Source organism: Tauraco erythrolophus, chromosome 29 (genome assembly GCF_009769465.1).
Source record: "Tauraco erythrolophus isolate bTauEry1 chromosome 29, bTauEry1.pri, whole genome shotgun sequence".
Taxonomy (NCBI): domain Eukaryota; kingdom Metazoa; phylum Chordata; class Aves; order Musophagiformes; family Musophagidae; genus Tauraco; species Tauraco erythrolophus.
In genome coordinates, this window is record NC_141493.1 from 329,398 (window position 1) to 357,228 (window position 27,831).

The following is a 27,831-nucleotide window of genomic DNA, read 5'->3' on the forward strand; positions in this document are numbered from 1 at the left end:
GAAGGTGATGCTGGGTGGCAGGGGTGCTTGCGGGAGCTCTTGCTGGGCACAGCAGAGCCGTGCCCGGGTGTTTTCCTCTGTGCCCCTGAAGCACAAAGCCTTGGGCTGCTGGCAGCTCGGTGCGGCGTGGAGCCTTGCAGGGGAGGTTCCTGCATCCGTGTGCTTCGACTGCAAATGCGAATGGAAAACCGCTCTGCAGCGCTCCCAGCTCCTTCCCGATGTGAGCTGGACAGGGTTTGAGAGGCCTGAGGAATGTAAAAGTCACTGTTTCTCCCTTATTAAAAAGTACGGAAATTATTTTTTTCATAGGGAAAATATCAACTTCATAAGACTAAATTTTCTACAAATAATTTTCATTTAATCTTCTAAAGTTGCTTTGTTGCGGCTTTTTGGTTGGGAGAAAAAGTGCTGTCAGTATCAAAGCACACAGTAAAAGCACAATGCAGTGAACTTTTTGCACAGAGCCAAACTTTTCATTTTGAATTGACTTGAACTTTATGGGGAAGAGTGAGACACTGCAGAACAGAAATTCCATGCTGGTGTCGTGCAGCCACATCAAAATAGTTCAGTGTTTCCACCCAGCTCAGAGTGCTTGCTGGCGTCGGAAGAGCTGCGTGGGGAAACTTCTGGGTGTTTGTGTCCTTTGGTTTTGGGAAGGAGGGAGCAGCTGGGGCCAGTGTGGCTGCCTGCGGGCACTGGTGCACCTCGGTGCTGGAGCAGCCCTGGGGGCTGTGGGGGCTCCAGGGCTCTGCTGCACCAAGGAGCAGCACAGAGGGGCGCGGAGCAGCGTGTGGGAGTGCTATGAACATGCTGACCTTGCACTTGGAGCCAGAGAAGGTACCTGCAGAAGGCCATGCTGAAACCAGCAATCCCAGCTGGTGGGCTGTGCTGGTGACGCACAGTCCTCCGTGGCACGGCTGGTTTTCATCAGCCACACCCTTACCCTCGATGAGCCAGAGCTTGGGGAGAAAGGGGATGTATCTGCTGCCTCTCTAGTGCAGCTGAGTAAGATCTGCAGCCTTTGTGCCAGGCACTGAAATCTTGGCTCCTTTGTGCATGCAAAATAAGACGTTTCTCTGTAAGAAAATAGAGGGAAACAGCGTATGAAAGGGGGATGTTTTTATCTTGCCAAACAGGAATAGTCAGTTCCAATCACTGTCTCGTCTCCTTCTCCAAATCATCAACCAATAACTCTTCTTCTGCACTACTTTACCAGGAATAAAAAAATAATTTGATGTCAGTCACGCAATATTAAGTGGTATTATTTCCAAGGGCAAGTGTAGTGGAAAAATGACAAAAGAATCAGAGCGTTTGCAGCATGTTTTTGCTTCCAACTTGACGTTACAGCGAAATACTGCCCTTGTTTTATGTGCTTTGTGCAACCACGTCTCTGGCTTTGTCTGATGCTGCTCCTTTGCTCTCTGTTCCATCCCCGTGAAGCTGCCGGGTACCACTCTCCCGTCCAGGATTCACTCGAGGGCTGCGTGGATCTGCGTAGCTGGCCTTGGCTGCCGACTCGTGATGAAGGTGCAGGTGCCCAAAGGAGACGATACCGTAACGAGCCCCCTGCGTGCTGCGGTGCTGAGTGTTGCGGGGGGTGCCTGAAAGATGCTGGTGAGCTTCCGTGCAGCAGTGAGACGAGAGGGATCTTACTGGTTGTTGTCAATGCCCAAAAGTTCGTGTGTTAGAATGTTTTAATTCTTGAGGTAAATTAATGTCTCAATCTGTCCCCTGAAGCATCAGAAAACTCCCTTCCCATTTCTGCTTCTGGAATGAGGCATCTAAACACGGATGCCTGATGGAAACCCCGCTAGCTAAACGCTTGCTGTGCCGTGCTGAGTGTTCCTCCCGTGTGTTGGCTCTCCCGTTCCCCTCGGGAGAAACCAGGACGAGGCAGGACGGCTGAGATGAGGAACCGCAGAGCAGGGCAGGGGGTGCAGGATCCAGGTTCGTGCCGGCGGTGGCCGAAGGTGCGGTGCTGTCTGGGGGAGGGAGGCTGTTTCCTCCCCTGCTGTCAGGGGTGGGGCAACGATGGCAGACCCCTTCCAGACAGGATGCTCGGTCTGCACCAGGTTGGGACCAGCCTTCTGAGGCTCTTGAATCAAGCTGGTGTACGTGGAGCCGGAGCCATGTACATGGCTGTGCCATGGCAGCTCCGTTCCAGTGACCTCCTCCCAGTGCCGTGGGTGGTGGTGGGGCAGGTCAGCTGCGTAGCGAGGGCTGCGTCCATGGGCACCTTCATCCTGGGGCACCTTCTGTGCCAGCTGCGGAGATGGGAGCGTCTCGCAGCCGTCAGCCCTTTTGCTGTGCTTTGACGGCGCAGGCAGCGTGTGTCTTTCGAGCACAGCTTTGACATGAAGGAATTGATTTTTGTGTTTTTTGAGTGGCACCTGTGGGTGGGAAAACCAGAAGGCAGCTGCCCGGAGTCTGCCCCGTCGCGGCCACGGGAGCCGCAGAGGCTGGTTCAGCGCGTGCTTCGTGCTACGGCAGCTCCGTCTGCATCGGGCTCCTGAGGCTTTCATCAGCGCAGCGTCGCGGTCCAAGCGCCTTTCACCCCTCGGAGGGATCCCGGGGAAAAAACCGAGGCCGCTGCCCTGCGACCAGAAGCTCTCGCAGCCCTGTGGCCGCTTCACCAACTGCTTAATGCGCTCAGCACCGGCTGCTGCCCTCTGCACCGGGAAGGTCTGGGGGAACCGGGGAGGGTCAGAGGGCACCGGTGATTTGGGAAGTGGCCGGTGCCACTTGCTGAACAGGAGAAGAAAAATAAAATGTTCTGTAGTTGCTGCAATGGGATTGAAAGTCTGTGCCCCAGAGATGAGTTTTACCTTTTCTGTGTTTCTGTATCTCGCCTTTCTCTGGAGTGGGAAGCCTCTTTGCTGCTGGATACTCTGTGGATCACCCGTAATTTAATGCTTCTTTCCAGCTCTGTCTTTGAGAGGGGTTGTATCAATCACTTTGGTGAGATGCTCCATAAATTTAAAAAGCCAAGTTTTCTTAGTTAGCTCCAAGTCCTCATCTCTATATAGAAGTGTTTACAGCCATTAGGAAGATATTACCATTTATTTTCAAGTTTCTCCTTGAAAATCCTGCAGGAAAATTACCACATATGCAAAGTTGCTCTCAGATTCCGCCCTGAGTTGCATATTCATCACCACATTTGCTCCTTAGGCTGCCATAATACATTTCTCCATTGTAATCTTTATTGCTTCAGGTGTTCAGACGGTGCTTTGGTTTTTCATTTAAAATGAAGGAACGCAGCGGGTCTGCAGGAAGAGAAGCCCAGGATGGTGTTGTGCAAATGTGCTCTCGCTGGTTCACCTTGAGAGATGAAGGAACGATGCTTAAACGCTTGCGGTGGACCTGAGTGGCAGGGGGAGGGCAGAGGCAAAGTGTATTAAAATTCAAATGCAGAGGAAACTGGGGAGAACAAATAAAGTGCTGTGCCCTTTGGCTCGTCTCTGGAGCTGAGTGCTCTCTGGAATTTCTCACCCTGTCTCCGGAGTGAAGCGGGTGAGTGGTATTGACAGCCTCATCAATACTCCGTGTCTGCGTGGGGCTGGAGTGGTGCTCGGGTTAATCTGATTCCAGTTGAGCCCTCCTTCACTGGGAAACTGCATAAAATGACGGCTTGTCTGTAGGAATAGTAAACACTGTTTACTATTGGCACATTAGTGCCTTAAGGATCAAGATGTGTGTGCTCAGAAAGGCAATCCTGTGTCTGAAATATTAATGCAGTGGAAGAGCACATACTCTATTTAACAAAATAAAGGCTGCACTGGAACACAGGGAGCTGGAATATTCTGCATCTAGTACCAGCTCCCCGCGCGAGGTGCTGCAGGCGTTTCCAGGATGGAGGAGCAGAAAGGACATGGCTCAGCTGGAAATACGGCTGTGCAGGGCTCGTGTGTCAGGGAGCTGCTGATGTTGGCTGTTAGCGAAGGGAACGCTAACGTCTGCTAGCAGTGTCCTCTCTCGTGTGTTCTGCCATTGCTGCCACTCACCTGCCAGGGTTTGTTGTGCTTTGCTGAGAGTAACCTGTAAATACTTGAGGGGATGGAGGAGGAGGTGTCCTACCTGTTGTTCTGTGTCCTTCCCCACAGCTGAGCACCTGCCCTGCCGTGGTGTGTGGGTGCTGTGTAGCTTTTAGTGGGTGCTCATTGCTGTTATTCTGCACATTGTGCTGGTGTTTGGTAGGAGAACCTTGGCTTGGGGAGAGAAAAAAATCAGGCTAAAGAAAGCTTTTTTGTGGTTCAGTGTTCTGATTTTTGTGAGCGCACCTAGAGACCTTCTGCAGGTTGCCTTGGTACCCAGGTCATGTAGAGCTTAACAGCAGCAATTAAAATATGTTGAGATAAACGTGGTCACGCATCGTATATGAGAGAGAGAGGTGGGTGTCAGTGTTTCGTGGTGAGGTGCTGCCTCTGCCCTTCTCTGCACACAGGAAGCACAGGCTCACAGGGCAGCGTTGGCAGCGGGATCGCAGGGTGCTGCCTGAGACCAGCGTGGATTAAACGGTACTTTCCAAGGCTCCGTGGTACTGCGCTGTTGTCAACGTCAATGGCTAAACGTTATTTTTAATGCACTCCCAGTGTCAACACCTATTGCTCATAGCAACAGCAGAGCAGATAAAGCCCTCTTGTGCAGGTCCCTTCCCAGGGACCTCTGTGCAGAGACCCCATTTCTGGCTAAAAATAGCTGAAGTTCAAAGGTACTTGTAGAACTGCGGTAAAACCCACCAGGGATGAGACCCCGAGGTCAGTGGTAACGGGGAGGCACAAGGGATGTCACGTTAACATGCCTACATGCAGCGAAAGCGATGAGATGTCGCCCTGCTGCCCAACGATGGCACTGCCATGGCCGAGCCGGCCCCGGGAGCGCTCCCTGCAGCAGCCCCTTTCTGCTCCCGATGCGCAGGAGGGCACCGATTTGTTCCCGATATTGGCTCTTGTTTTCCTTTAATACTTTAGACCCGCAACCCGTGTTTGGGTTTGGGTTCCAGGTGTTTGAAATCGGAGTCTTCAGTCACTGTCGTGTGTTGTGACAGAACCCGCCCACGTGCACGCTGGGGCTGAGCGGGTGCTCGGTGACTGGCACCGACGCGCTGTACGAGTGGTTTGTGTCGAGCACGTAAGGACAGAACGGGCACAACGGCGGAGCTGCTGGTGCTGCTCTGCGGAGCCGGTGCTGGCGACTCGCGTGCGGAGGAGATGGTACGTTTGTGTTAACTCCTGCATTTCCCACTCGGTGCCAGGGTGACACTTCTGTACCAGCCGTGGCGTTCACCCGTGCCGTGAGCATTGGTGCCCGTCGGCAGAGCTGAGACACCTGAGCTGCGGCTGCTGATGTCGGTTGGCTGCGGGCAAACAGCAGGATTTAGCTTGCTGTGTGGAGCATGTTTCGGAGGTTCCCACCCCATTCACTCCGTCCCCCGAGTCCCCTTTCCCTTGGCATGTTCACAGGGAGGTGCACTGCCTGGAAAAAATCCCTAAACATTGATGGAAAAGTAAATCTGTGGTTGCATTAGCTTAGGTGTGACATCCGCCTGCAGGAGACATGCGAGGACGTGAGGCGAGGAGGGACTTGGGTGCCGTTGGGGAGGAACAGGAGCCCGCGGGCGACGCTGGGTGCTGGGACAGGCCCTCAGGGCACCAGGAGGCTCCGAGCCGGGTGCCAAGCCCCAATGCTCGTGCCGTGCTGCTCGGGCAACGGCCGTAAGAGAGTTGTTTTCCTCTCCGCCGTGCGCACAGCGGTGTGTAGGACAGGAGATACTTTGACTACAGTCAGAATCAATAGAGGAAGGGGTGAAGTTAAAGATCACGTAGCTGAAACCGCAACTCCTGAGACAGAAGCTCATGCCGGGCTGTTCGGGAGGCCTGCGGGTGCCTGTCACGCGGGAGCTGCGGAGCCAAGCCCGGATCCGTCTGGATGAGCCGGGCTGGGTCCTGGGTTGGTGCTCCAGCCGTGGGGGATATGCTGTGGCGGGTACCCACGGTGCCCAGCCGGGCAGGGTACTGGTGCCACCCACCTGCTCTGCCTGTGTGATGGGCACTGCGCCAAGGGGAGAAACTCAAAGGTCGTGTCTTCCTTTCCCTTGAACACGCACAGTTTAGAAACCTTTTCTGTTCTCACGGGGCTGTCGGCGTGAGCCCTCTATGGCCCTTTGGAGCTGTGATGTTTGGAGCGCGGCAGGAGGCAGGTGGATGGCAAAGGGTGTTTCTGAGCTCTCCTGCAGGAAATGCATCTCGTGGGGTGGCAGCAGCTCTGAGCTCACACTGCAGAGGAGGGTCTAGCGGGTGAGGCTTTTCCCTTATGAAGGGGACGGAAGGAACAACAATGTTGAGGATAATTAGAGCTGTCAGGCTTGGGCTCGGCAGTTCGACCCCGTGGGATTGCGGAGCGGCAGCCGCGGCAGCCCCCCCTACCCCTGCGCGTCGCTGCCTTTGGGTGCTGCAGGTCGCTGCTGTGGGTTTTACTTGGGGCTTCTGGAGTCTTGTTTTTGTGTTTTTAAAATTGCAGTGATCAGGATTTGGGAGAAGTGCTGGGGCCTGCAGATGGCTCCTGGCCACGTGCACCGTCTCGTGAGGCTGTCGGTGCCCCCGGTGAGGGGATCCGCGTCCAGGGTCAGCGTGGCGAGCACGGAGGAACGGTCACGGGTTTGGAGAAAATGAAACGAGCTAGTGGTTGCTTCGCTGAACAGATCAGCAGTAATTGCCTTTATGTGTAAGCAAATCGATGTCCCAGCTGGTAACGTGTCTGCCTGTTGCTTTCAAGAAGCTGGTTTCACGGGGGTGAAAATTCAGCTGCAGTGGGGAATTATGGACGCGTCTCTGTGTGCCCAGAAAGTCACGAGCATGAGCAGACACTTTTTAAAAAATTAACTCACGGAGGAATAAGGGGAAGTGGATAGAAATGACCATAAATTATAAATGAGGCTTTGCAAAAATTTCAAAGGGAGAAAAAGGACATTGGCACCCAGCAGCGTCTGGAATAACAGACGGGAGTTCGTGGTGACAACAGGGACCTCGACAATAGCGTTTGCTGGTTGTGTGGGCAGAGGAGGCAAAAAAGGGACGGCGTTTGCCGAAAATACTTCTGTCCTCTATTTAAAAAAAAGCAGAGGATGTTGTTATATCACAGAGTGAGGAATAAATTGGTTCTTTTCCAGTAGAAATTTCAAGTTAGACAGCGATTATGAAATCCAGAACGTTGGTTTTTGAGTCAGCAGGTCCAGTAACTTGCCAGCACTTGAGAAGCTCTGGGCACGCGCTTGGCATCGTCCCTTGGAGCCCGCGTGGGACTCGGGAAGTGGAGGGAGTTTCTAGGAGGAAGGCGAGTGCGGAGCCGGGCACGGCAGCGCCGGGGGCTGACTGCGGGGAGCGGAGCCCTCCCGGCTCCGCATGGCTCCTGCGCAAAACCAGCCCTGGCAAGGGACACGCGTGCGTAGCCCCAGGAGGGCGATGCAGTTGGTGTTGTGCCTGAGGCTGAGAGAACTGGGTCTGGCCGAGATGACTTTCTCTCTTTTGATGAGATTTCTAGTAGGGCCAATACAGGTAATAAAGTTTGAGTAATCGTATGACTGCATGTTTCATGGCAATTTAATTAAGAAACTGCATACAAAAAAATTGACATGGTGCACACTAAAAGGATGAAAATCCAACCAGCAGGCTCCTGAAAAAGAATTTATTACAAACTAAGAGAAGACTCAGCCGTTGGGGCTGCCATTACAGTTCGTTCCTTCATCTCCCACCCGCGCTCGGCACGGCCGCGCATCCTGCGGTGCAGTGGGTCTGGGGTCTTTGGCTGGAGAAGGGGGGGGAGAGGCAGAGCTGCTGCGAACACAGCGCTGCCCGCAGAGGTGAACGAGCAGATGATGAAGGGAGCTACGGGGAACAGAGAAATGGGATCAGATGCGAGCGCAGCATGGGGAAGGCAGCGGGAACGGTGGATTTGAACCCGGTGAGGGGGTCGGGGGTACTGGGAGAAGTCCCTCGCAAGACAGTGAAATGTTTTAGACTGTCAGGTCGGCTGAAATCAGCGGAGCAAAGCGGGAGCAGATCCCGGGGCCACTGCAGGCGGCTGAGCTCAGCTCGTCGGTGGCTCCCGGGGTCCCACCAGCTGCTGCCGCTGCACAGAGACGCGATTGTCTCCTCTCGCCGCGCTGCTGCTCGCTCTGGGCAGAGTGTGCTGCAAAACTTGATTTATGCAAAATCAAATTGCATTTCATAGCACAATTTAGCTCTGCTTTGCCCTTTTATGTTTCAGGGTTGAATTGCCAGAGCTCTGGCACTGCCTCTGCCACAATCCTCTGTATTGAAGTAGATTTGATATAGATAGAAATGATCCATTTATTTACTTTTATTGATGAGCCTTCTTACAGCAGCGCATGAGCTCGCAATGCAGAAGTCTGCAGTTGCTGCGTGAAAACAGGCTCTTTCTAAGCTTCACCCCTCTCCCTGCATAGAGCACGTTGTGTTTGAAGCATATAGCGTTAAGCCAGAGTCCCCACCTTCTGAAGGAGTTGTTTCCAGACACTAGAGACAGAGAATTCAAGTGAAAATGCCTTTGGCGTAACGCTTTGTAAAGCTACAAAAGAAATATTCACAGGCACAGAAATACTCTCTTGGTGCACCCTATGATGAAATTGTGGTGGCTGTTGATGAACAGGCGGGTGCCTCCAAAGGCAGCAGTGGTGTTCCAGACCGTGGATCTACAGAGGTGTCAAGGTTTTGTCTTTTCTAAGGCTTCTGCATGCGGTGAGACAGATCAAAATGAGAGCTGGATGTGCCCTGATCCCATTTCATCCTGGTCTTCCGGAGCTCCTTCGAACGTGCAGGACCTCTGATGGGGATGGCAGTGCCTGGTGGGGCTCAGGAGTGCAGCGAGATCCTCTGGCACAGCGGCGGTGCTGCCCACGGGGCTGTGCCACCCCCTCCCTGGCTCTGGCCCTTCTCACGCCTCGGAGCTGCAGATTTCCAGTTGCTCTGTGAAGGGGAAAAGATAAACCCGCAGAGCTGTTTGCCAGCAGCACGCTGAGAATAATCACTTTGCTCTTGCCGTGGCGTTGGGATGATAAATACACATGTAAATGTAGAAAATACCAGAGATAAAGTGGGTGACAAATGGGCTGTGCTACCTCTGCTCCCTCGGAGGGAATGAGATCCGCGCTGCGGACTTGCCGAGGCCGGGAGGATTGTAAGCTCCGCTTTTATACCCTCAGGATAATAAGGCTGCATAAGGAGCCGTGCAGTTTTAAGTTATGCCAAACATAAGTTACTTCTTTACCTCAGCTTTCATAAATCCCAGCAAATGCCTTAATAAAGGTGAGAGGTGTTTTACCGAAGGCTGAGGCTTCGCTGCCTGTTAATGCAGACATTTGGACATCGTTTATGGCACAGCGGAGTGCTGTGGAAAAGAACGCTGGAAATGATTACTGGTGTTAAAATCTTTCCTTTTTGTATTACCAAAAAACCCAGCAAAAATCCCAAACTTTTAACCTGTGAATCGGCAGGCTGCGGCTGTGTGCGATTAGGCTCCGTGAAGGCTGGATCAGCTCACCCGGTGGAAGAGCTGGTCCCTGCGGGGAGGACGCCGTGAGGCTGGAGGGTGCTCCGGGGGCTGTAAGTACCTGGTAGAGGTGTCACGCTGGAGGGCTCTGCCCGCGGCGCCTTTATGGCGCCTTGGACTCTCCTCCATCCAAAGCGCGCGGCGCGAGCAGCCGCGGGGGCTCGTCGCATCCCTGGCCCCGTGTGACCGCAGCGTGGGAAAGGGCCCCGTCGCCGGCGTCCCCCCACTCTGCCCGCGGCAGGGAGTCCCGGCGTGCGACCCTTCGCCAGGCAAAACCCGCCCAGCATTGCTGAGGGCAGAGGTGCCACCAGACCCTGAGACAGATACACACATCTGTCCTTTGCATATCAAACGTTTATTTTATCATTTCTTAATTACACCATCGCTGCCTGGACTGCTGATCACTGATAAAAGCTGAAGCTTTTGGGGTTTCCTGCACTTAGCTCTGACTGCAGCAGGTCACGTTTTCTAAATACGTGCAGGAAGATAAGTTAGGGAAAGATATTTGACATTATTTATCTTGACTGATTTGCTCCATTAAAAAAAATTATTGCACAGTCACATTTATGCATACAAATATAGCTCCCTGCAAATTTAGCTCCAGATTCACACCACAGGAAAAAGAATGTTCCAGAACATGCTAATGATAATTTAATATTTTAAAATTGCAAATCTGTGATCTGCAATTATAATATTACTGTGCCGTTGTTCTGTGAGGCAATCAGAAATGGAGATCCAGAGAAAACATTTGCATAATAATAGCAGCCGCGCACGGCCGGGCTCCGGGCGCAGGTATTTAGTGGTTGCAGCATTTTGCCCCCCTACATCTGCTGGAAGAGCAGGGCTGTTGTACATCAGTGGTTGGAAGGTTTGTGTCCGTCTCTGTCTCTCCCATTCTCACTGGCTGGTGAGTGCTGGTCGTGCCCAAAGGCAGCGCTGGACCCACTGTCGCTGCCCGGTGCGTCCCCTGCGGGAGGGGTCTCCTCCCAGCATCTCTCAGCTCTCCCTGATCCCTCTCCAAAATACAAATCCTCTGAGAACGTTCCTGTGATACGAATAGTGTTTGAAAAGCAGTTGTCCCCTCGGCGCCTCTCTTGGGAGGGAGCGCGAGAAGCACACGGGGAGTTTTGCCGGTGCCACGGCCGCTCGCCGCGCTGGGCAGAGGGAGCAGAGCGGGTTCTGGGGCTGCTGACCAGTGCTGGTGGTGGGACACGTGTGCGACCGGTCTGTGGTCAGCCCCTCGCCTGTGGTGGTGGCAGGATGCGGGAAAGCCGAACGCCCGGGCGGCGGTGCCACGGCTCCTGGGTTGGTGTCTGCTGCGGGGAACATCAGGTCCAGTCTGGGCTCTCCCTCGCCGGCGCTGCTGAACACGGAGCACAAACCCCCCCATTTCTGTGGCCGTCTGGAGGGTTTTACTGTTCACCCCACCTTAGAAATGGTCAAGAGGAGCAGGGGCTCGGGCTCGGGCTCCACGTGGTCCGTATCCGCTCTCTGCAGGGCCGGCACCAGCTGCGCATGAGGAGGGTGTGAGATTTCATAATGTGCAATTATCTGATAATTGACCCATGGGAGAAATTTCTTTCAACCCTTTGGCAGGTGTCAGTGGGCTCGTTTCTTAGAGAGTGAGGTTTTACACCCCTTTATTCTTCTGCAAGCGCAGGAACAGTGGATTTCTGTTCGCGTGTGCGTGTCTGATCCCTCACGATGCCGCCCTGTCTCCGCCTGAAGCTAAACAACCCGGATTTTTTCAGTCTCTCTCGCTATGGAAATGGTCTGATAACAAATGTTGCTCTTCTCTTGATGCCTTTATTCCCACTGTATCTTCAAGGGGCCGCAGGCAGCAGTACTTGGCACAGAGCGGCGAGGCTGGACCGTTTCTCCTGCTAATGGCAGGTGTCAGAATCCTGCCACAGTGCGTTTCAGCTCTGGGAAACCTCCGTGAAATGCAAATGTTCCTCACCTGGGTCTTTGCCCCTTTTCTCCTTCCCTGTTGGATATGTATACAAGGTGGATGTGGAATCTTACTGCAGACTGGTGTTGCACGCACAGCAACAGAGCTTCTTGCTTTTTGTAACTTTATTTCTTGCTTTTTCTTTTCTTTTTTTTTCTCCAGAGTCGGAAGCATGCCAGCAAAGTTCGCCTCTATTATATGCTTCATCCCGTAGACGGAGGCTGCCCAGCTAAAAAGCTCCGGTCAGAAAACGTGGGTATAATTTAAGTCCCTGTTTGCTCAGCTGCTTTGTGAATCATTGACTCTGTGCTATGATGTTTTTTCCGTTACAGCCACAGATGATCAGGTACCCAGAGGTAACGTTTAGATTAGCTGAAATGCTGAGTAACCGGAGATAATTTTCAATAAGCTGTACAAGAAATATTATGCACATCAGCAACAGTAATTGCATTTTTAGTTATTTGAATGTTCTTTTATAGCAACAAAATACGTTGATAGCAAATAGCCAGCGTTTGCTCGGTTTCAGCGCAATGGCTGTTTTTGCTGGTGAGCCCCCGTGCGCCGGTGGGGCAGTGCCGCAGCCGCCGCAGCCTCGTGCGTTCGGCGGTTGGGGTCCGAAGGCTGCTGTGCCGCGGCTCCGGCAGCGCCGTCGGTGCGGCTCCGCTCGACCAGCGCTCGGGTCCCTGCCAGGCCCCTCCACCCAACTCTCAGTGTGCGACTCCGTCCCCGGGGGCGAGGGGCAGGACCTGCCATGGAGAGCAGCGCAGTGCGGTGGTGCCGTGTACGGAGCTGTTGTACATGCACCCGGTGTGGCGGTGCCGTGCGTGGAGCTGTTGTATGTACACCCGGTGTGGCGGTGCCATGCGTGGAGCTGTTGTATGTACACCCGGTGTGGCGGTGCCATGTGCCGAGCTGTTGTATGTACACCTGGTGTGGCGGTGCCGTGCATGGAGCTGTTGTATGTACACCCGGTGTGGCGGTGCCGTGTGCCGAGCTGTTGTATGTACACCCGGTGTGGTGCCTTCCTGCACACAAGAGGTCGGGAATGCTGGCGGTGCCATCGCCACGTCATGGCTGAGCCCCCTGGGAGCTGCTGGGGTGAGCAGAGGTCTCTGGAGAGCGGAGTCACCTCCCAAGGGCTCTTCCAACCCGCTTTTTCTGAGAGTCGATGAAAACGGGGTGCTGGATCCAAAGGGCTCCACACAAAGGTTCGTGCTCAGTCTGCGATGTTAAAACATTGCAGTTGAGTTCCTCAGTTGCATTCAAACAAACAAACCAACCTGAGGAGGTTGGACCAGCACGCAGACGTTTGTCGGGCGATAAAAGGAAACTAAATTTATAAGGGACTGATTCAGTGAATTATTCATTCGGCTCTTCCCCGTGTTCTGGGGCTGTTGATGAGGTTCCTGGCAGATTCCATCCGAATCGTTTCAGATCTATGGGAGTGTGGCTGTGGCTTAATGCTATCAATATTTAGTGAGGCATCTTCTAATTAAAGGCAGAAGCACGCAAGTTTTGCCAAAGGAATCTGAAAGCTCCTTCACACAGTAATTAACGTTTTAGTGGAACTTTTATGTTGCATGCAGGGTAATTGCAGATGCGATCTACCCCTTAACAACAGAATCTCACAGTATTTTTATTGAGTTATTAATTACAGTGTGTGAAGGGTGCAGTGGACGTGCAGATACAGACTTGGAACGTGGTCTGCTAATGAGCTCCGTTACATCTGACATAACACCGCACAGCTGCACGTGCGCCTTAGCGCAGGGCTGTGCTGGGCAGAACCTGAAATAAGCCAAAGCTGAGCTGCTTCCCATTTCTTTTGTGAAAGGCACCAGCGAGAGGAATGTAATTCTATGTTTGCTGGCGCGTGATTGTGCCGAGGGCAGCCCTTAGCGGGGGCTGAATTAACGAGTCCGTACGCACCGGGTGATTGATAGGCTGCGAGACCCAAGTTCTAAAATTATTTACGTTATAAAAATACAGCAGGGAAAATCTGCCAACGTTTACAGCTCAAAGCAGGCCTGTTGCTGATCAGATATTAGCCAAGCCTTTGCACTTAAAGAGAACAGAAATATGTGGGACATCTCCAACACTGCACAATAACCCTCGTACGGAGCGCAGAGGCGTTTCCCAGTTTGGGTATCCGCAGCGTTCGTCAGTCCGTGGCACACCAGCTTTAACGAATATTAGAAACATTATTATTGGGTGAAAACCAATTAAATTTCTGTGTGGAAGCATCTGCAACTAGAAATGGAACATCAGCCTTTCTTTCATCACAAACTGCACCGGTACAAGCCCGTTTGACGTACCCTTTTGACCGCAGAGCCAAGGGGCTCGTTTCTCTGCCCGGTGCCGAGGGCCGGAGCTGCCGCAGCCGGAGGTGCTCGGTGCAACAGGCGGAGGAGCAGCATTTGCTGCCTGACCTCTCGGCGAGGCGAAGGGCAGCGTTCGCTGTTGTTCGAGGACCATAAAAACGCTCTGCAGTCCCCAAACAGCCCTTTTCCTTTCCTGGTAAGAAGGACGAGGATTTTACAATTAGTCTTGCACCGAATAACGACTCGGTTGTTGGGCTGTTCATTGCTGGTTTAATTTTTTGTGGGGGAAGGGAGAAACCTCATGTCTTTGGTGTAGTGAGGGACTGTTGACCTTTCATTTTAAATTTCCGCTTAACATTTCGGCTGGAAGTAATCTGAGAAGGTTGCAGCCTGTGCCAGGGCCCCTCTGAAATTAGGGGTCGTATCCTCTATCCCAGGGTTGGTGAATCAGTTTTAATCAGCCCTTTCTCACTGCCTTTGAAAAATAGGACCCCTATTTGTGATCACAACAGACACGAAAATTTCTGACACACTATGAAACGCGTGGTTTGGGATGAGAGAAAAGCCTTCAAATTCTTTCTGGCCCTGTTTGTACTATAAGATAGTAAATTGCCTTAACCAGCATCATCTTCCTTAAAAAAGAAAGGAGTCAAGGGTAAATTGTTTGAGGGGAGGTAGCAGGATATTAGATTTCGTTGCTGAGGGTGACGCGTGTCCTGCGCGGCGACGCTGGAGGTGGTTAAGCCAAGAGCACAAGCGGTGCCAGCGGCTGCCCTGGGAGGCTTGGCTCCAGTTCCCAATCCGCAAGGAAATCACAGTTTTTATAGCTTCTGGTGCAAAATTTACTGCATGCTGTAACTTAAATCTTCAGTGATTCCACTGAAACGAGGATGAAATGTCTGGTTTTAGAGCCAACGTTCTTACTGTGTGTGCTGTACCTGACGAGAGGTTTGCAACCAGGAGGTCGGGTGCTGGTTCCAACGCAAGGAGTCAGTGAAGGCAGGCTTGGACGTGTTCTCCGGCAGAAGGCTGGGACTGGCCGAGAGCTGCTCGTGTGTGATGGGCTCTGTGCCCTGGCAGTGCCCGGGGACGCCCCGTCCCACACCCAGGGCAGAGCTGGCAGCTCCGCTACATGTCCCACCGTGTGCTCGGTGCTCTGGTCCACCCTGTTTCTCCCAGCCCTTGTCCTGCACGGGGTCGGATACCCGTGGAGCCAGCACTGCGTGGTGGCTGCAGGGGTCTCCAGCTGAGGAGTCACCCCTGTCCTGGCCGAGCTGCCCGTGGCTTCGTCCCTGCGGAGCGGGGCCCGTGGGACCGTGCCCGTCACACCCCCTCGCTGCGCTTCAGGCTGGCGTTTCTTCAGAGAACGTGTAGCTCCTAAGATGCTCCGAGACTTAACGAGCGCTTCAGATTTAGATGGCCATAAACTGCTACTCGCTCTTTGCTTGTACCGCAAGAAAAACAGGCTCCAAAATGGAAATGGTCTAAATTTCACACAGAGCGTTACAGAAAATAGCTCTTTAGCAGCAACGCCTTCTTCACACGCAGAAAATTAACTCAAATTTAAAAGATACTTTGCAGTGCCTTGAGTGCTGGGTTTTATATCACTCTATTTCAAGGGTTTGTATAATCTTTTATTCTTAGTAAAACCTAGGAAATGAAGACAGTAGATTTATATCTGTGGAATAAAAATCCTTACTTTTCCTGAGGATTGCTTAAGGAACATCCAGCAGGGACGGCAACTGCCTGGCCCTGGGTGAGGATTATGCCTTTTAGCAGCTTGTTAACAGGCATCTGAATAACTGAAGTTAATTCTGTTGGATGTAGGAGACTTACTTTGAAGTTTGTAACATTTCAGAAAGAAGCCCTATAAATTAGGCTGTCTTGGCACGGCCGCGGAGCAGGAGGAAGGTGAGCAGCGTCAGCACTGGGAGACAGAGGTTTATCTCTGAGGCCGTGGTGCGTTTCGTCCTGCTTCGGTTTGCGCGAGGCCGTTCGCTCCGGTCAGTGCCGCATCTCTGCGAAGGCCGACGAGAAGGGATCGTCTGGAGGAGATTGCAAAAACACATGGTAGAAATATTCCTTGTGCATTGGCTGGCTCTGTGCAGCGTGGGTTAGAGAGCGGCTTGTGTGGGTTCTATGGAAACTACATCGAGACGTCAGCACCTGTTTGCTGCTGCTGCGTTAGACTGAGCGGCACGCGGGAGCAAGGGGAGCGACGAGGAGGTGGATGGGTGTACATGGGTGCAGAGCATCCCTGGGGATGGATGGGTGCACACGTGGGTGCAGAGCATCCCTGGGGATGGATGGGTGCACACGTGGGTGCAGAGCATCCCTGAGGATGGATGGGTGCACACGTGAGTGCAGAGCATCCCTGGGGATGGATGGGCGCACATGTGGGTGCAGAGCATCCCTGGAGATAGATGGGTGCACACGTGGGTGCAGAGCATCCCCAGAGAGCGAGCGCCTGCCCCAGGCAGGCTGCGAGTGGGCTGAGCCCTGTGCCCTGGCTCGGGCTGGGCTCACCTGGCCGTCGGCAGTGCCCGCCCGGGCACCGTGGCAGACCAGCAATGTTGTTTTACCAGCTGGCTGCACAATCCTGTCAACGCGGTGTCATCCACCGGGTGACAAAAGACGCCCGGATCGGGTTCCCTCAGCCTGTCTGGTTACAGGTAAAACAGCTGCTGACAAACGAGAAGGCATAATTACCCTTCAGGGCTGGATCCAGCCTCGTGCGCCAGGGTGGCCTCGTGCTGATGAACGCTGCGGCCTTGAGTAACTAATTAATAACACTGGAGCCCAAACATCTCCTGTGTCCTGCTGACAAAGAGCAGTGTTTAGTGTATGAAAAACGACAGTTTTAGTGTATGAAAAACTGACAACAACAAAGGTCTGTTGTGTTCTGTGCAGAGGATGGGACTCTCAGACCGACCAGGAGACCAGGGACACCCCTCTCCTGCCGGCAGGTGCCAGTCTGGTGGCCAAACCCCCATCCAGGCTTTGGGGCACCTGCCCAGAGGCTTGGGTGAGCTCAGATAAGCTGCGCAGTAGTCTATGTAAGTGGGACCTTGGGCTCTAAATGAGGTGTTTGAGGGGGTTTAAGATTTTGTAAATCGTTTTTTTTTTTTTAACCGCAGTCTATCTGCGAAAGTAGGCTGGAAAGGAAAAAGTGTCATTGAAGAGTGGAGCAGGCAGAGGAGGAGACCCTGGTGCATCAGCACCGAAGTGTATCAGGGTTTCAGACGAGCTCTGTTGGAGGTTCTTTATATGTTACCACCACTGATGATCAATAGAGTCTGGGAATTTTTTACTCTGCTCTTAACTTTCAAGTGATTTCCCTTTGAAGGCATAAAATATCTTGAGAGAAACCTATTTAAAAGAAGTGCAAATTACACTCAGAACAGTACTTATCACCTCTTGAGATTTCTCCCTAAGGTTTAAATTGATTTATAGTTAACAACAACAAAAGAAAATGATGAAAATCAGTCCTTTTTCTAATTGTGCTTATTTTTTGGGAGAAAATGACCTTAAATAGTGGGTCGGGTGTTGACTGTGTGGTCTGTTCGCTCTCCCAAGCACTGCAGATCCCCTCTCCTGCCCCGCAGCTGCTGCGGGGCTCAGGGGCATCCCCAGGGTTCGCCCTGGTGCTGCAGCTCTTGCGTGCCCAGTGCTCTGGGGCTGCTGCCCACTGCCGCCGCGGGCACCGCGCTGCCAGAGGAAGCTGTTGGCTGGGGCTGCGTCAGCCTGGGCTGGGCTGGGAGGACGGCGGGGTGGGTGCTCGTGCTGCAGCTGTTTCACCCCTTACGTGGGGGAGTTGAAGAGCTGAGCCCTTTGTTCTGCGTGTGAGCATCAGTGTGGCGTTTGCGAAAGGGGAGGTGGGTTTGGGGCACCATCTGACTTTTCCTTCGCTGTCCCTTCAGCGGTGCCGTTGTTTCCAGCCGTGTGGGGTGTTCTGTGTGCCCAGGGCACAGTCCTGCAGGGCAGCTGCTGCCAGACTGGCCGTGTGCCCCGGCGGTGCCCAAATCTCTGCACGGGGATGAATTGCAGAATGCATTCACAGCTTGTTGTGAAATGAAGATCGCAGCTTCTAAAGCAGGCTGTGTTCTGTTTTGACTGTATACCAGCAGTTGGAATACTTGCTTCAAAAAAAAACACAAAAGGAAGAAAGTGCACCACTGTCTGCAGATGGTTTGTCACTGGAGGGGGTTTCACTGTGGCACAGCGGCCAGATCTGACCATCTTGCCCAGGGCAGGGACTGGATGCTAACTGCCTGCACGCAGCAGGTCGTCTCCCGGCTTTGGAAAGGACTTGCTCTGCACAGAGGAGTATTTTCAAAAAAGATCATTTACAAATTGTGCTCAATGGCCAAAACAACGTACTGAGATCTTTGGAAAAGCGAGGCTGCGCGTGTATGGGCCTAAATGTGATTCCATTTCCTTTGTGGAATGGATTGAATAATTAATTGTGACTAATGGTGCAGATGTGCTTTTCCCCTGCCTGTCCCTTGTTTCTAGCTTACCCGTGTGTCGCGGAAGTGTTTTGCGGACAGATGTTCAGCCCCGGGGCTCTTTGTGAGCTTTGCTGCTCAGCCCCTCCCTGCCGGGCTGGGGTCCCTCCGTGCCCCCGCTCAGCCTCTGCCTGCCCCGCGCAGGGGGCCGAAACCCCCGGCCGAGTGGGGAGAAATCCCAGCGGACGTGTCCGTGCCTGGGAAGGGCGGTGGTGGTGGCAGCAGTGGTGCCTCCAGCCCAGGTGCTGGGGGGCATTGGGAGTGACAGGATGCTCATCCCCCCAGGGTAACGGGTGCGTGGGTGAGACACGGGGCAGTGCCGGGTCCCAGGACATGTGGTGACACCGGATGCTCCTGCCGCAGCCCAGGGATTTGCTGAGGGTGAGGTCTGGGCTCGGCCGCGCCGCGGCACACCGGCTCTGGGTCTTGCGAGAACAGCCGTAGTGCCGGTTGGAGATGATGCTCCCGTTAAATCGGGGCTTACGTGTGAAAACAAAGCTGCAGCGATCAGGAACGGCGAGAGTGGCCCCTGTTGTGCCGCTGCAGCCGTGGGAGCCGCTCGCTGGTGCCAGAACACTGAACGGTGCCGTTCGTAACCTCTTAACGTGCCGGGTGACCCTTAGCTGACACCTCGGACCTCACGAGGAGGGACCACCTTTGCACAGAGGTGTTTCGCTGTGCAGATGCTCAAAGGAGGCTGCGGCCACAGCTCCGTTTTGGGCAGCGCTGGTTTCTGGCATCTGTTTCTGCCATTGTCTGCAAAGTGTCCTGGGCTTTTTATGATTGCCCTTTTTCATCTGGCAGTGCTCAAGAGCTCAGAATGAATCTCCAGGGCAGGAGCAGAACATAGTTGCGTTTTTTAAGTGTTTTGCTCTTTTTTTGCTTTTATACAAACACTGCAGCAAGCGGTTTCTCCTGCCTTCACTGTGCCCTTGCCTTCAGGTATCTCTTGTGAGCAGCTGGTGGCACGTTCCTGCTGCGCGGTACGAGCCCGGCTCCTCCGAGTGGGTGGCAGGTGGGCAGCCTGGGGGGCCGGGAGCTGCTGCCCAGCGGAGCAGGTGTCGGGGTGCAGAGGATGGAGACGGGCTCCCCCTCGGTCTCTGCACGGAGGGGGATAAGGGGGTCCCCTCCGAGGGCTCGAGAAGGGCAAAGCAAAGCAGAGAGACAGGAGGTGTCTGGGGGTGTGATCCTCCCTGGGGGGTCCTGCTGGCAGGAGAGCACCAGGTTTGTGTGGCTCCTCAGCCGGAGAGCAGGAATGCGGAGGGAAGGGAGGGGCACTGGGGGACGTGAGGGTGAGCTGTGGGGAGGGTGAGGGGACGGGATGAGCTCCCAGCACGCAAACGGGAGCAGAGGCAGTGGGGGCTTGGGAGACCCATGGGGTCGGCGGCATCCCCGGGCTGAGGCCAGGCAGGAGCGAGTCTGGGGGAGACGAGGAGGGGAAACCCTTGGAAACCACATCCTTGGCATAACTACCTGGATTCCTCTCTTTTCTTTCTCCGTGACCGTGCTCGGTGGGCTTATACACCTCTTTTTGTCTGTGTTTTTGTCTCCACCCAGGGCAGTGATGGTGACTCAGTGGATAAGAACAAGTGCTGCACACTGTGTAACATGTCCTTTACCTCGGCAGTGGTGGCCGAATCGCATTACCAAGGGAAAATCCATGCCAAAAGGTTAAAACTGTTGCTGGGTGAACAACCAGCATTAAAGGCCACAGGTAGGTCCAGAGCAGCGAGCCGGAGCAGGAGGGCCCGGCGCGGGGCGGAGCGGGCTCGCTGTGCCGTGGGGGCACGGCCGTGGTGCCGCTCGGTGCCTGCGCGGCGGAAAATGGATAGCTGAGTGGTGAAGGCAGCAGAAGCAGCTATTCATTTGTGTTGCTGTCATAACAACCTTTACAAATTGCTGATGCTCGTTATTGTCTGCTTTGTTCCCATAGATTAGCGGTTTATCAGCCAGGGCTGGCCCTTGTGCGAGCGTCCTATCTCTGGCTCCATGCTTCTGCAATGTTGTGCTTGGTAGAAGACAATCTCTCCTCTGGGCAGGCATAGCCAAGCCTCGCTTTAATTATCAGAAGTTATTAGACAGCTCAGCTAATATGTTTAATAAACCTTTCCTGTTACTGTACGGAACGGAGCGTCGTTTGCTTTTACCTTAGAGGGAAATCTACTCTTTAAAAACTGTTGGATCGATTGCCTTTTGATTTTTGCCCCGATGGGTATTCATGCTTTCCTCCACGGCAATTCCCATAATGCAAACCTATTAACTTTCACATTTCAAAAGTCAAATGCTGGAATCGGATAAATTAACCATCTTATTGTTTGCTTAACCATAAAGTCCCTGCAAACTGCTAATACACTGTGAAACAAAACCTCCTCTGTGGTCGTCGGGCCAGAGGATGCGCGAACAAAGTGTCCTTCCTGCTCGCCAGGCAGGATAACCAGCTGTGCCCTGCAGACAGGCGTCTGTCAATGTTACTACCGGTGGCACTTCCTCCAGGACAGACGGTGCATTTAGCTGCACGTTTTACTGCCGGCCAACACGAGGTGCACAAATCCCTGATGTGGTTAAACAAGGGGGGGTTCACTGTGTGCATTTTTGTTGCTTTTTTAACTTTACAGACTGTCGACGCCGATGCACAGAATATCCTTTGTCCTTTACCAGGATTGGCTTGGGAAGTGTTATCCCTGTGCCCAAGGGAGCCCGGGAAATCGCTTCAGAGGGTGGGTTACTTGTTTTAACTAACGAGTGCGCTCTCAGAGGGCTGGTAAAGTGAAGGTGCTGCAGAGTCGACGAGTCACTAAGGTGCCTCTGGAAGTGCTGGTGCTTTGGGTACTGGCGGTGAATCCGGCGATACCGGGGTGCGGCCGCTCCATCCGTCCCTGCAGCCAGCCGGCAGCACGGATCCAACAGGAGCGGACTCGGTACTCTGCAGCTGACTCACTTCAGGATCCTCAGGCTGTTCTCTGCAGCTGGCGAGTAGTTACGGGGGCACCGAGAGAAGCCGTGTCCTCGTTCCTGGGTTTGATTGTCCAGTGCTCGCGTTGGCGCTCGGAAGCCTGTCCCTCGAGTGCAGCCTTGCAGTGGTTTCTCCTCTGGCACCAAAGGACCTGCCACAGAACCTGGTATTTCTGGTTAAATCCAGGTGAGTTTCTGAGGATCACAGGGGTGCTGGATTCCAGGGAATAGCGCATGGACCGATTCTCACATTAAGTCGATGATTTGGATTCACCCGCCAGTGGGGAAGGGGTCCCTGTTTCACCTCTGGGACCATCGTCGCGGGCAGGACCCCACAGGTCTGGTGCTGTTGGGGCACGTCTGAGGGAGCAGCCGAGAGCCCAGGGTCTGCCGCGGGGCCAGGGCCGTGGGAAGGCAGATGGATGAGCCGTGGGCGATGGTTCTCCATCGACAGCAGGAGACAACTGATCTTGGGGCAGCAGGTGCCGGTGGAGACCTTGGACTCTGGTGAAGCAGCATGTCTGTTAATGAAATCAGAGACGTGCGCGGACTGACGACAGGCAGATGGGAACCAGCTGTGCCCTCTCCTTTGTCAGAGAAGGCTCTGAAGCGGGGCCGAGGCTGACTCACCGTGGGGTCTGTGCAGCCACCGGCCCCGCCGTGCTGCCCGAGGACGTGGGGGCTGCAGGGCCCTGTTTCTTTCCAAGAGCTGCAGCTTTGCACTGGGGTTTGTCTTCATTTTTTAATCATCTGGATGAGCCTCGCAGAGGCTCTCAGCGAGCTGCACCGCGTCCTCGCAGAGTAATGGGCTCTTCAGCTGTCATAATCGCCGGGAAAGAGTAACTCAAGGACTCATCAGCGCTTCCACACACTTGATCTGATGAAGCTGAGCTGCAGGAATACGTTAATAAGCACCTCCCTGCTCTCTAGTAGTTCTCAGAAACGTGCTCTGGGCACAGTGTTTTTCTGGGCTTCCTCCAGGGTCACAGTGGTCTTCTGCTGGATTTTTCTCCCAGTCCTTCATGGCTGGCACTGGGGGCTTTTAGCCTCTCAAACAGAGCTTCAGAGGCTGCGGTGCTGGTGAGCCCCGGGAGCTGACCGCGCGCAGCCCCGAGCGTGCCGGATACTCCCGGGAAGGAGCGTCCTGTCCCTGGGGCTTCGCCTGTGCCCGTGGTGTGGCCGGGCTGCAGCGTGGCCGTGGCTGTGCTACTCTTGGTAGGAATTCGACCTTGAGATTATCCAGCCGTTTTCCTTCCCCAGTCGCGTGGAAGGGCACTCAGAGGCTCCTGTATGTCATCCTCCGAGCCCTGATTGCCAGATGGCCGGTGAACGATTCAGTGTCGGCTTTGGAACCCGCGTGATGGAGGTTGGAAGCGCTGGTGGGTGGTGGAGCTGCTCCTCGCTCCAGTTCCCTGCAATTAAGGGGCTATTGGGTGCGCTCGGTCCCGGGGCCCCCACTTCCCAGGCTGGAGCTGCAGGGCAGGGATGTGGCTGGGACGAGTCGTGGTTTGTTTTCCCTTTGCTGTTCTTAAAGGAGATAAATAACATTTAATACAGGATTAATCTGCTCAGAAGTAAGCTGCTGACTTGCAGCAATTAAGAGATGTTTATAGTGACCAGTGTGTCGCTGCTGGGGGATCCAACCCCTTCTCGTGTTCTGGGGACCGGGGAGCTGAGCCCCAGGAGCAAGGGGCGGGTGCCGGCGGTTCGGGAGGCAGGAGCTCGCGCTCGTAGTGTGATCAGGTGCCGTCTTTCAAAGAGATCAAGCTGCTGTTCTGATCATAACACAGTAATCCTGCAGATGGTTAGAGGGATTGAATGTTTTATTTGGTGTTTCCCTCAGCTCTTAAGAGTAAAGTATTTTTTAACTTTCTTGTGTGATCAAAAACAGTGAGAAAGACTCTATAAATATATATATTTATAGAAATATTTGAACTCTCATCATCTTTTATTTTTTTTTAAAAAAGAAACTGAAAATGTTTGCAGGGTTCCCCAAGTGCTCTTATTATGGCTGCGAGTAAACATATACAGTTAATCTGAAAAGGTATTTTAGTGGCAGGAGGCAAGCAACAAAAGGTGGTAACCTCCACATTGCAATGGCTGACACTCAGCCTTGCACGAAAATTTATTCTGCTGCCCTAAATTGTTGTGAAATTCCGCGTGGACTGTGTTCTTAATTAGTGGGTCTGTGTGTAAAGGGAGGAAGTAATTTGTGAAATTCTTTGCACAATGGCCTTTGCAGGAGTCATTTTGTTCACACAGAGGTGCATTTGCCTCTGTGGAGCTCAGCATCTCTTTAAATTGCACGGTAACAAAGTGAATTTAAGGAACAAAATGAAGACTAATGAATGCAGTTGAAACTGCAGGGGAAATTCAGGAAGAATTCTTGAGCTGTTTGAAGAGCAGAGTTTTCCAGTAAAAGAAGAACATCGAAAAATATGTAATACTACCAGTGAAGGTGAAAAGTGTCTCCAACTGGAACTCTGTCCCTGGTCGTGGTTCGTGGGGGCAGTGACTCTGAACCCCCCCTGTGCTGCTGCGGGACCCGGAGCCGCTGCTGGTGGCCAGAAGCTCCTGAGGCTTCACCTGCGCAAACGCAGCGCCCTGCGGCTTCGCCCGCGCCGCGCGGCCGTGTCCGGCGGAAGGATTTCTGCAGGTGCCTCCTCTGCTGCCGCACCCAACGCGTCCGAGCGCTGAGTGCTCTGCCCTGCGAGCAGCGTCGTGCCGGAGCGCGGCTCAGCATCGCACCGAGGAGCAGCTGGGGGCTGCCGTGGAGCTCCGTGCCGCACGGGGAGGTGTTTGTCTGGGCTCTGCTGAACTGGTGACAAACAGACTGCCCTCTCGTCACCGTGGAGGTTACGTCAGTCCTAAACTCTGAGCGACCTGTGCTCTGCGTAGGGCGTAACGCGGTGCAAGACATTAACGTGTGTCCTGCCCCGTGCCCTGATGGTTCCGTTCCCCCGTTCTGCCAGAAAATCCGGATGTGCTTTCTGGTCACCTTCAGCTGCAGCAGCGTCACCCGCGCGGGGAGGGCTCGGGGCGGTTCTGCAGATGCACGCGGACGCGCTGGTGACCCTTCTGCCTCCAACAGACCGCGCTCGACGGTCGCGCCAGTCCCATAGAAAATTGCATCTGTTCCCGGTCCCCTTATGGAGTCACACTTTCCCTTTCGATTCCATCATCTTAACGAAATACAGATCTCTCATTTCTCTGCTGGTGCTTTCAGGAGAGGGAGAAGTGCCACAACAGTCGGGCTTTTCCCGATAGGAAAGCGATGTCTCATCACTACAGCGAAATGTTTGCGATCTCCTCTGTGGTTCCTGCTGGATGGGGCTGTAGCCCTCGGAGGCTTTATGTCACTGCTACTGCTGATGAATTTCTCTAGTCGTTTCCAACATCTGTCAGCATTCATCCAGTCATCGGCATGAGTTATAAAACACGGAATTGTGGGGGGAAATAGCTGCTGCCTCCGTTGATCAACGTGCGGGTACCTGCGGGCATCGTCTCAGGAAGGTGGAAATCGGCCCTTCGGCACCGGCGGTCCCGCACGCTGCCGTGAGTCACGGCGTGGCTGGCGCTGGGGCTGGTGTGTGCTGGCTCCCATGGGGGAGACGCCGGCACCAGGGTTGTGCGCTCGCAGCCAGGGATGAGGGTGTGATTTTGCCAGCAGCAGATGTTACTTCGGCTTTTTTGCCTCCCTGTTCGTGAGTTCCTCGTGTGGGGTTTGTGTTTCGGATGTGCTGAAGGGGCAGAGTAAATGGCTTTCAGGTTGGGGTAAGGATCCATCCAGCAGCAGCTGGAGTCCACCTTAGTCCCCGACTTGTCGTGTGAAGAAAAATGAACGGCTCCAGTGCCCCGTTGTCGTGGCTCAGTTCCTTTCTCTTTCTCATGCCCAGTTCCTGGAGAGTGGCGATGATCAAGAGTTGGTGCTATTTAAGTACAGCTATGAATAAAAAGCTTTGCATGCAAGAAATAAGTCAAACATTAGTTCATTGCCAGAGTGCTAAAGTGTTTCTAACTTTGTATTTTGCTTCTTGCAGCAAAGTAAGACTTTCTCACTTCCCTCCCACAGCAAAAGGGAACGTAAGGCAGACTGTCATGAGCTATTTAGCATTTTGAAATACTTGAAATAGTCAAACCAGCAGCTTTTATGTTTGCGTTTTAGGATGGAGAAACATTTTTAACATTTGACGTTTTGTGAGTGTTCATTATTAATTTTCATGTTGCTGCTCAGGGAACGATGATATTTTCTGTTCTGTAGTAGTTAAGTAGCGCATATCAAAATGATAAATCCACGTTTGTGGAGAAGTCAACTTTCATCTGTTTCTCTTCAGGAGGATTTGGGAGACCCAGGATGTTCCACTAATTGCTCGGCTGGGTGCAGCACACCGTAGGGCTGGGGGTAGTTGTGAACTGGACCTGAGGGATGTGGCTTTGTGAACAAACATTTCGTATGACAGGCGCTAAGAGGCACTCCCCACCCCGCGGGAGCAGCCGTGCCACGCAGGCAGAGGGTCCGGTGCTGGGTCTGTGCCGCGGGGGCTGCAGCCCGCAGGGTCGGGGGGAGCCGGACATTGTGGTGGGCTGGGAGCAGTGCCGGAGTGGGTGCGGGGGGGTCCGGGGCGATCCCCCAAAGCAGGAGCGCGGGTCCCACTGACAGCCGCCCTCCTGCGCTGCATCCGGGTGAGCACGAGCCCCTGGCCTCGCTGAGCGGGGCTCGGACACGCCGCTGCCGGCCCGGCCAGTGGCTGAGCAGCAGAGGATGCTGCAGTCATGTCTCTTTAGGGAGCGGGAGAGCTAACTCCTGTGGACACCACCAGCTCCGTGAGCTGCAGCCTCCCCGGTTCCCCTCTGGCAGCGGCTGACGCAGAAGCAAGGAGAAAGCTGGCCAAAAGATCCGATAGATTTGACTTTACAGGCTGGGGCCAGGGGAGCCGCGAGCCGAACGTATGGCAGAGCTCCTGGGCTGCTGCAGCAACCGCTTGTTTGTAACGGTCTGGATGCCCAAACGTGCGCGGCACGGGGCATCAGGGTGAAGGAAGGTTTGCTTTGTTGGCATTGTGCTGGGTTTCTAACTGGGCTGGTTAAATGGATACCGGGCAGAGGAATCCTCTGGTGGGGTGAAACATATCCAAAGGAGCAGGCGGGTGGGTTGTGAGGCAGCGGAACGAGGAGAAGAAATATCTTCAGCAGGAGCCAATGGTGTAATCACTTTATTAACTGATCCCAAAGAGCTCGTTTTGCTCGTGCTGTGCAGAACGCTGCAGGCAGCGGCAGAAGCCGCGAAACCCTGTTCCAGGTGTTTCTGCAGAGGAGGGTGACGGTGCCTCGAGCAACTGTCCAGGCCATGGAACTCTGATACCTTGGCTGTTGTCAGCAAAAACAATAGATGCTTATGAACCCCTGGAAATTGATAAGGTTCTAAGTAACATTATATGTGAGATAAAATTTCGCTGAGGAAAGTTAATTGACATCCCTTCCCGAGCAGGTCAGCAGAAGATTTAGAACAGTATTAACTTTCTCGAGCTGTGGAGTCAATCACGGTGGGCTTCAGTAGGTGGTTGTTTTGCTCACTGCTGCCATTCCTGGTATCAGACACTGAGGTGGGTTTGCCACTTCCAACCCGTGCTCTCATCAGAGCTCAGCTGGAATGGCATGGAGCTGCCTGATCAAAGGCAAGCGATCGAGCTCCTCTTCACCACCTTAAAATTTGCCTATTTTTGTATCATGGAAAGGCTAGTTTGTTAATTATTTAGATAGCAGACATTTCGTCTGGAAAAGAAAAGACAAGGAAAACCACATAAAAGGGAATTTTTGAATGAGGTGTGATAATTAAGTGCTAGTAATTTTATATTTTTGTAGCCCGATGTTATCTGAACTTTGTTTTACTTTAAACTGTTTTTCTGTGGCTGTGTGATTTATACTGTACAAAGTATGAAAACTGTGGCAAACAAGGTGCAGCTCCGTTATGTAAAGACTCATCACTCATTTTTCTTTGAAGTTATTTGGGGATCGTGTTTGTGTTCCCAGATGGCCTCTTGGTGAATCTGATGGGAAATGGGATGAAGTTAAGGTCGTGGGTTGCTGGCATCTGTCAATTCACAATGTGAAGATATTTGAATGAGGGGACTGACTGTTGAATATTTTCCTTCATCTGGGACCATTTACAGTTACTGCAGCTTTCCCTATTCTTTCTGAGACCAAATAAATTGAGAATCCTGAGATGACGATAAATCTGTCTTGAGAGTAGGTAGCTTTGCATGTTTTGTTTGTTCTCCACTGGCAGTTTTTCCTGGAAGTGGCAATTTAAGCAGGGTGAGTTTAGCAGGTTTAGTCACCGCGGTGATGAGCCGTGGAACCGCAGTGAGAGCATCCTCGTTCCCGGCTGGGGAAATGCAGGTAGTTGACGACCAGTCCTGTGCTGCCCTTTTATGCTGCTTTTTTTTATGAGAAATGGTAGATTTCCAAGCAGCACCATCCAACATATCCAGTGGGACACTGTAACTGCTGCTAATTATTCCCCGTGTCTAATGTGGGA

General features: G+C 53.3%; 1 protein-coding gene across 1 annotated transcript in view; it reads left to right on the forward strand.

The window, feature by feature from the left end:
• The window catches only part of ZMAT4 (zinc finger matrin-type 4), a 69,842-nt gene that overhangs the window by 2,106 nt on the left and 39,905 nt on the right, over positions 1-27,831 (forward strand). The window contains exons 2-3 of the mRNA XM_086627981.1: positions 11,678-11,767; positions 19,899-20,055. Of these exons, the coding sequence (XP_086484107.1) occupies positions 11,678-11,767; positions 19,899-20,055 (247 nt within the window). The remainder of the gene's footprint in view (positions 1-11,677; positions 11,768-19,898; positions 20,056-27,831) is intronic.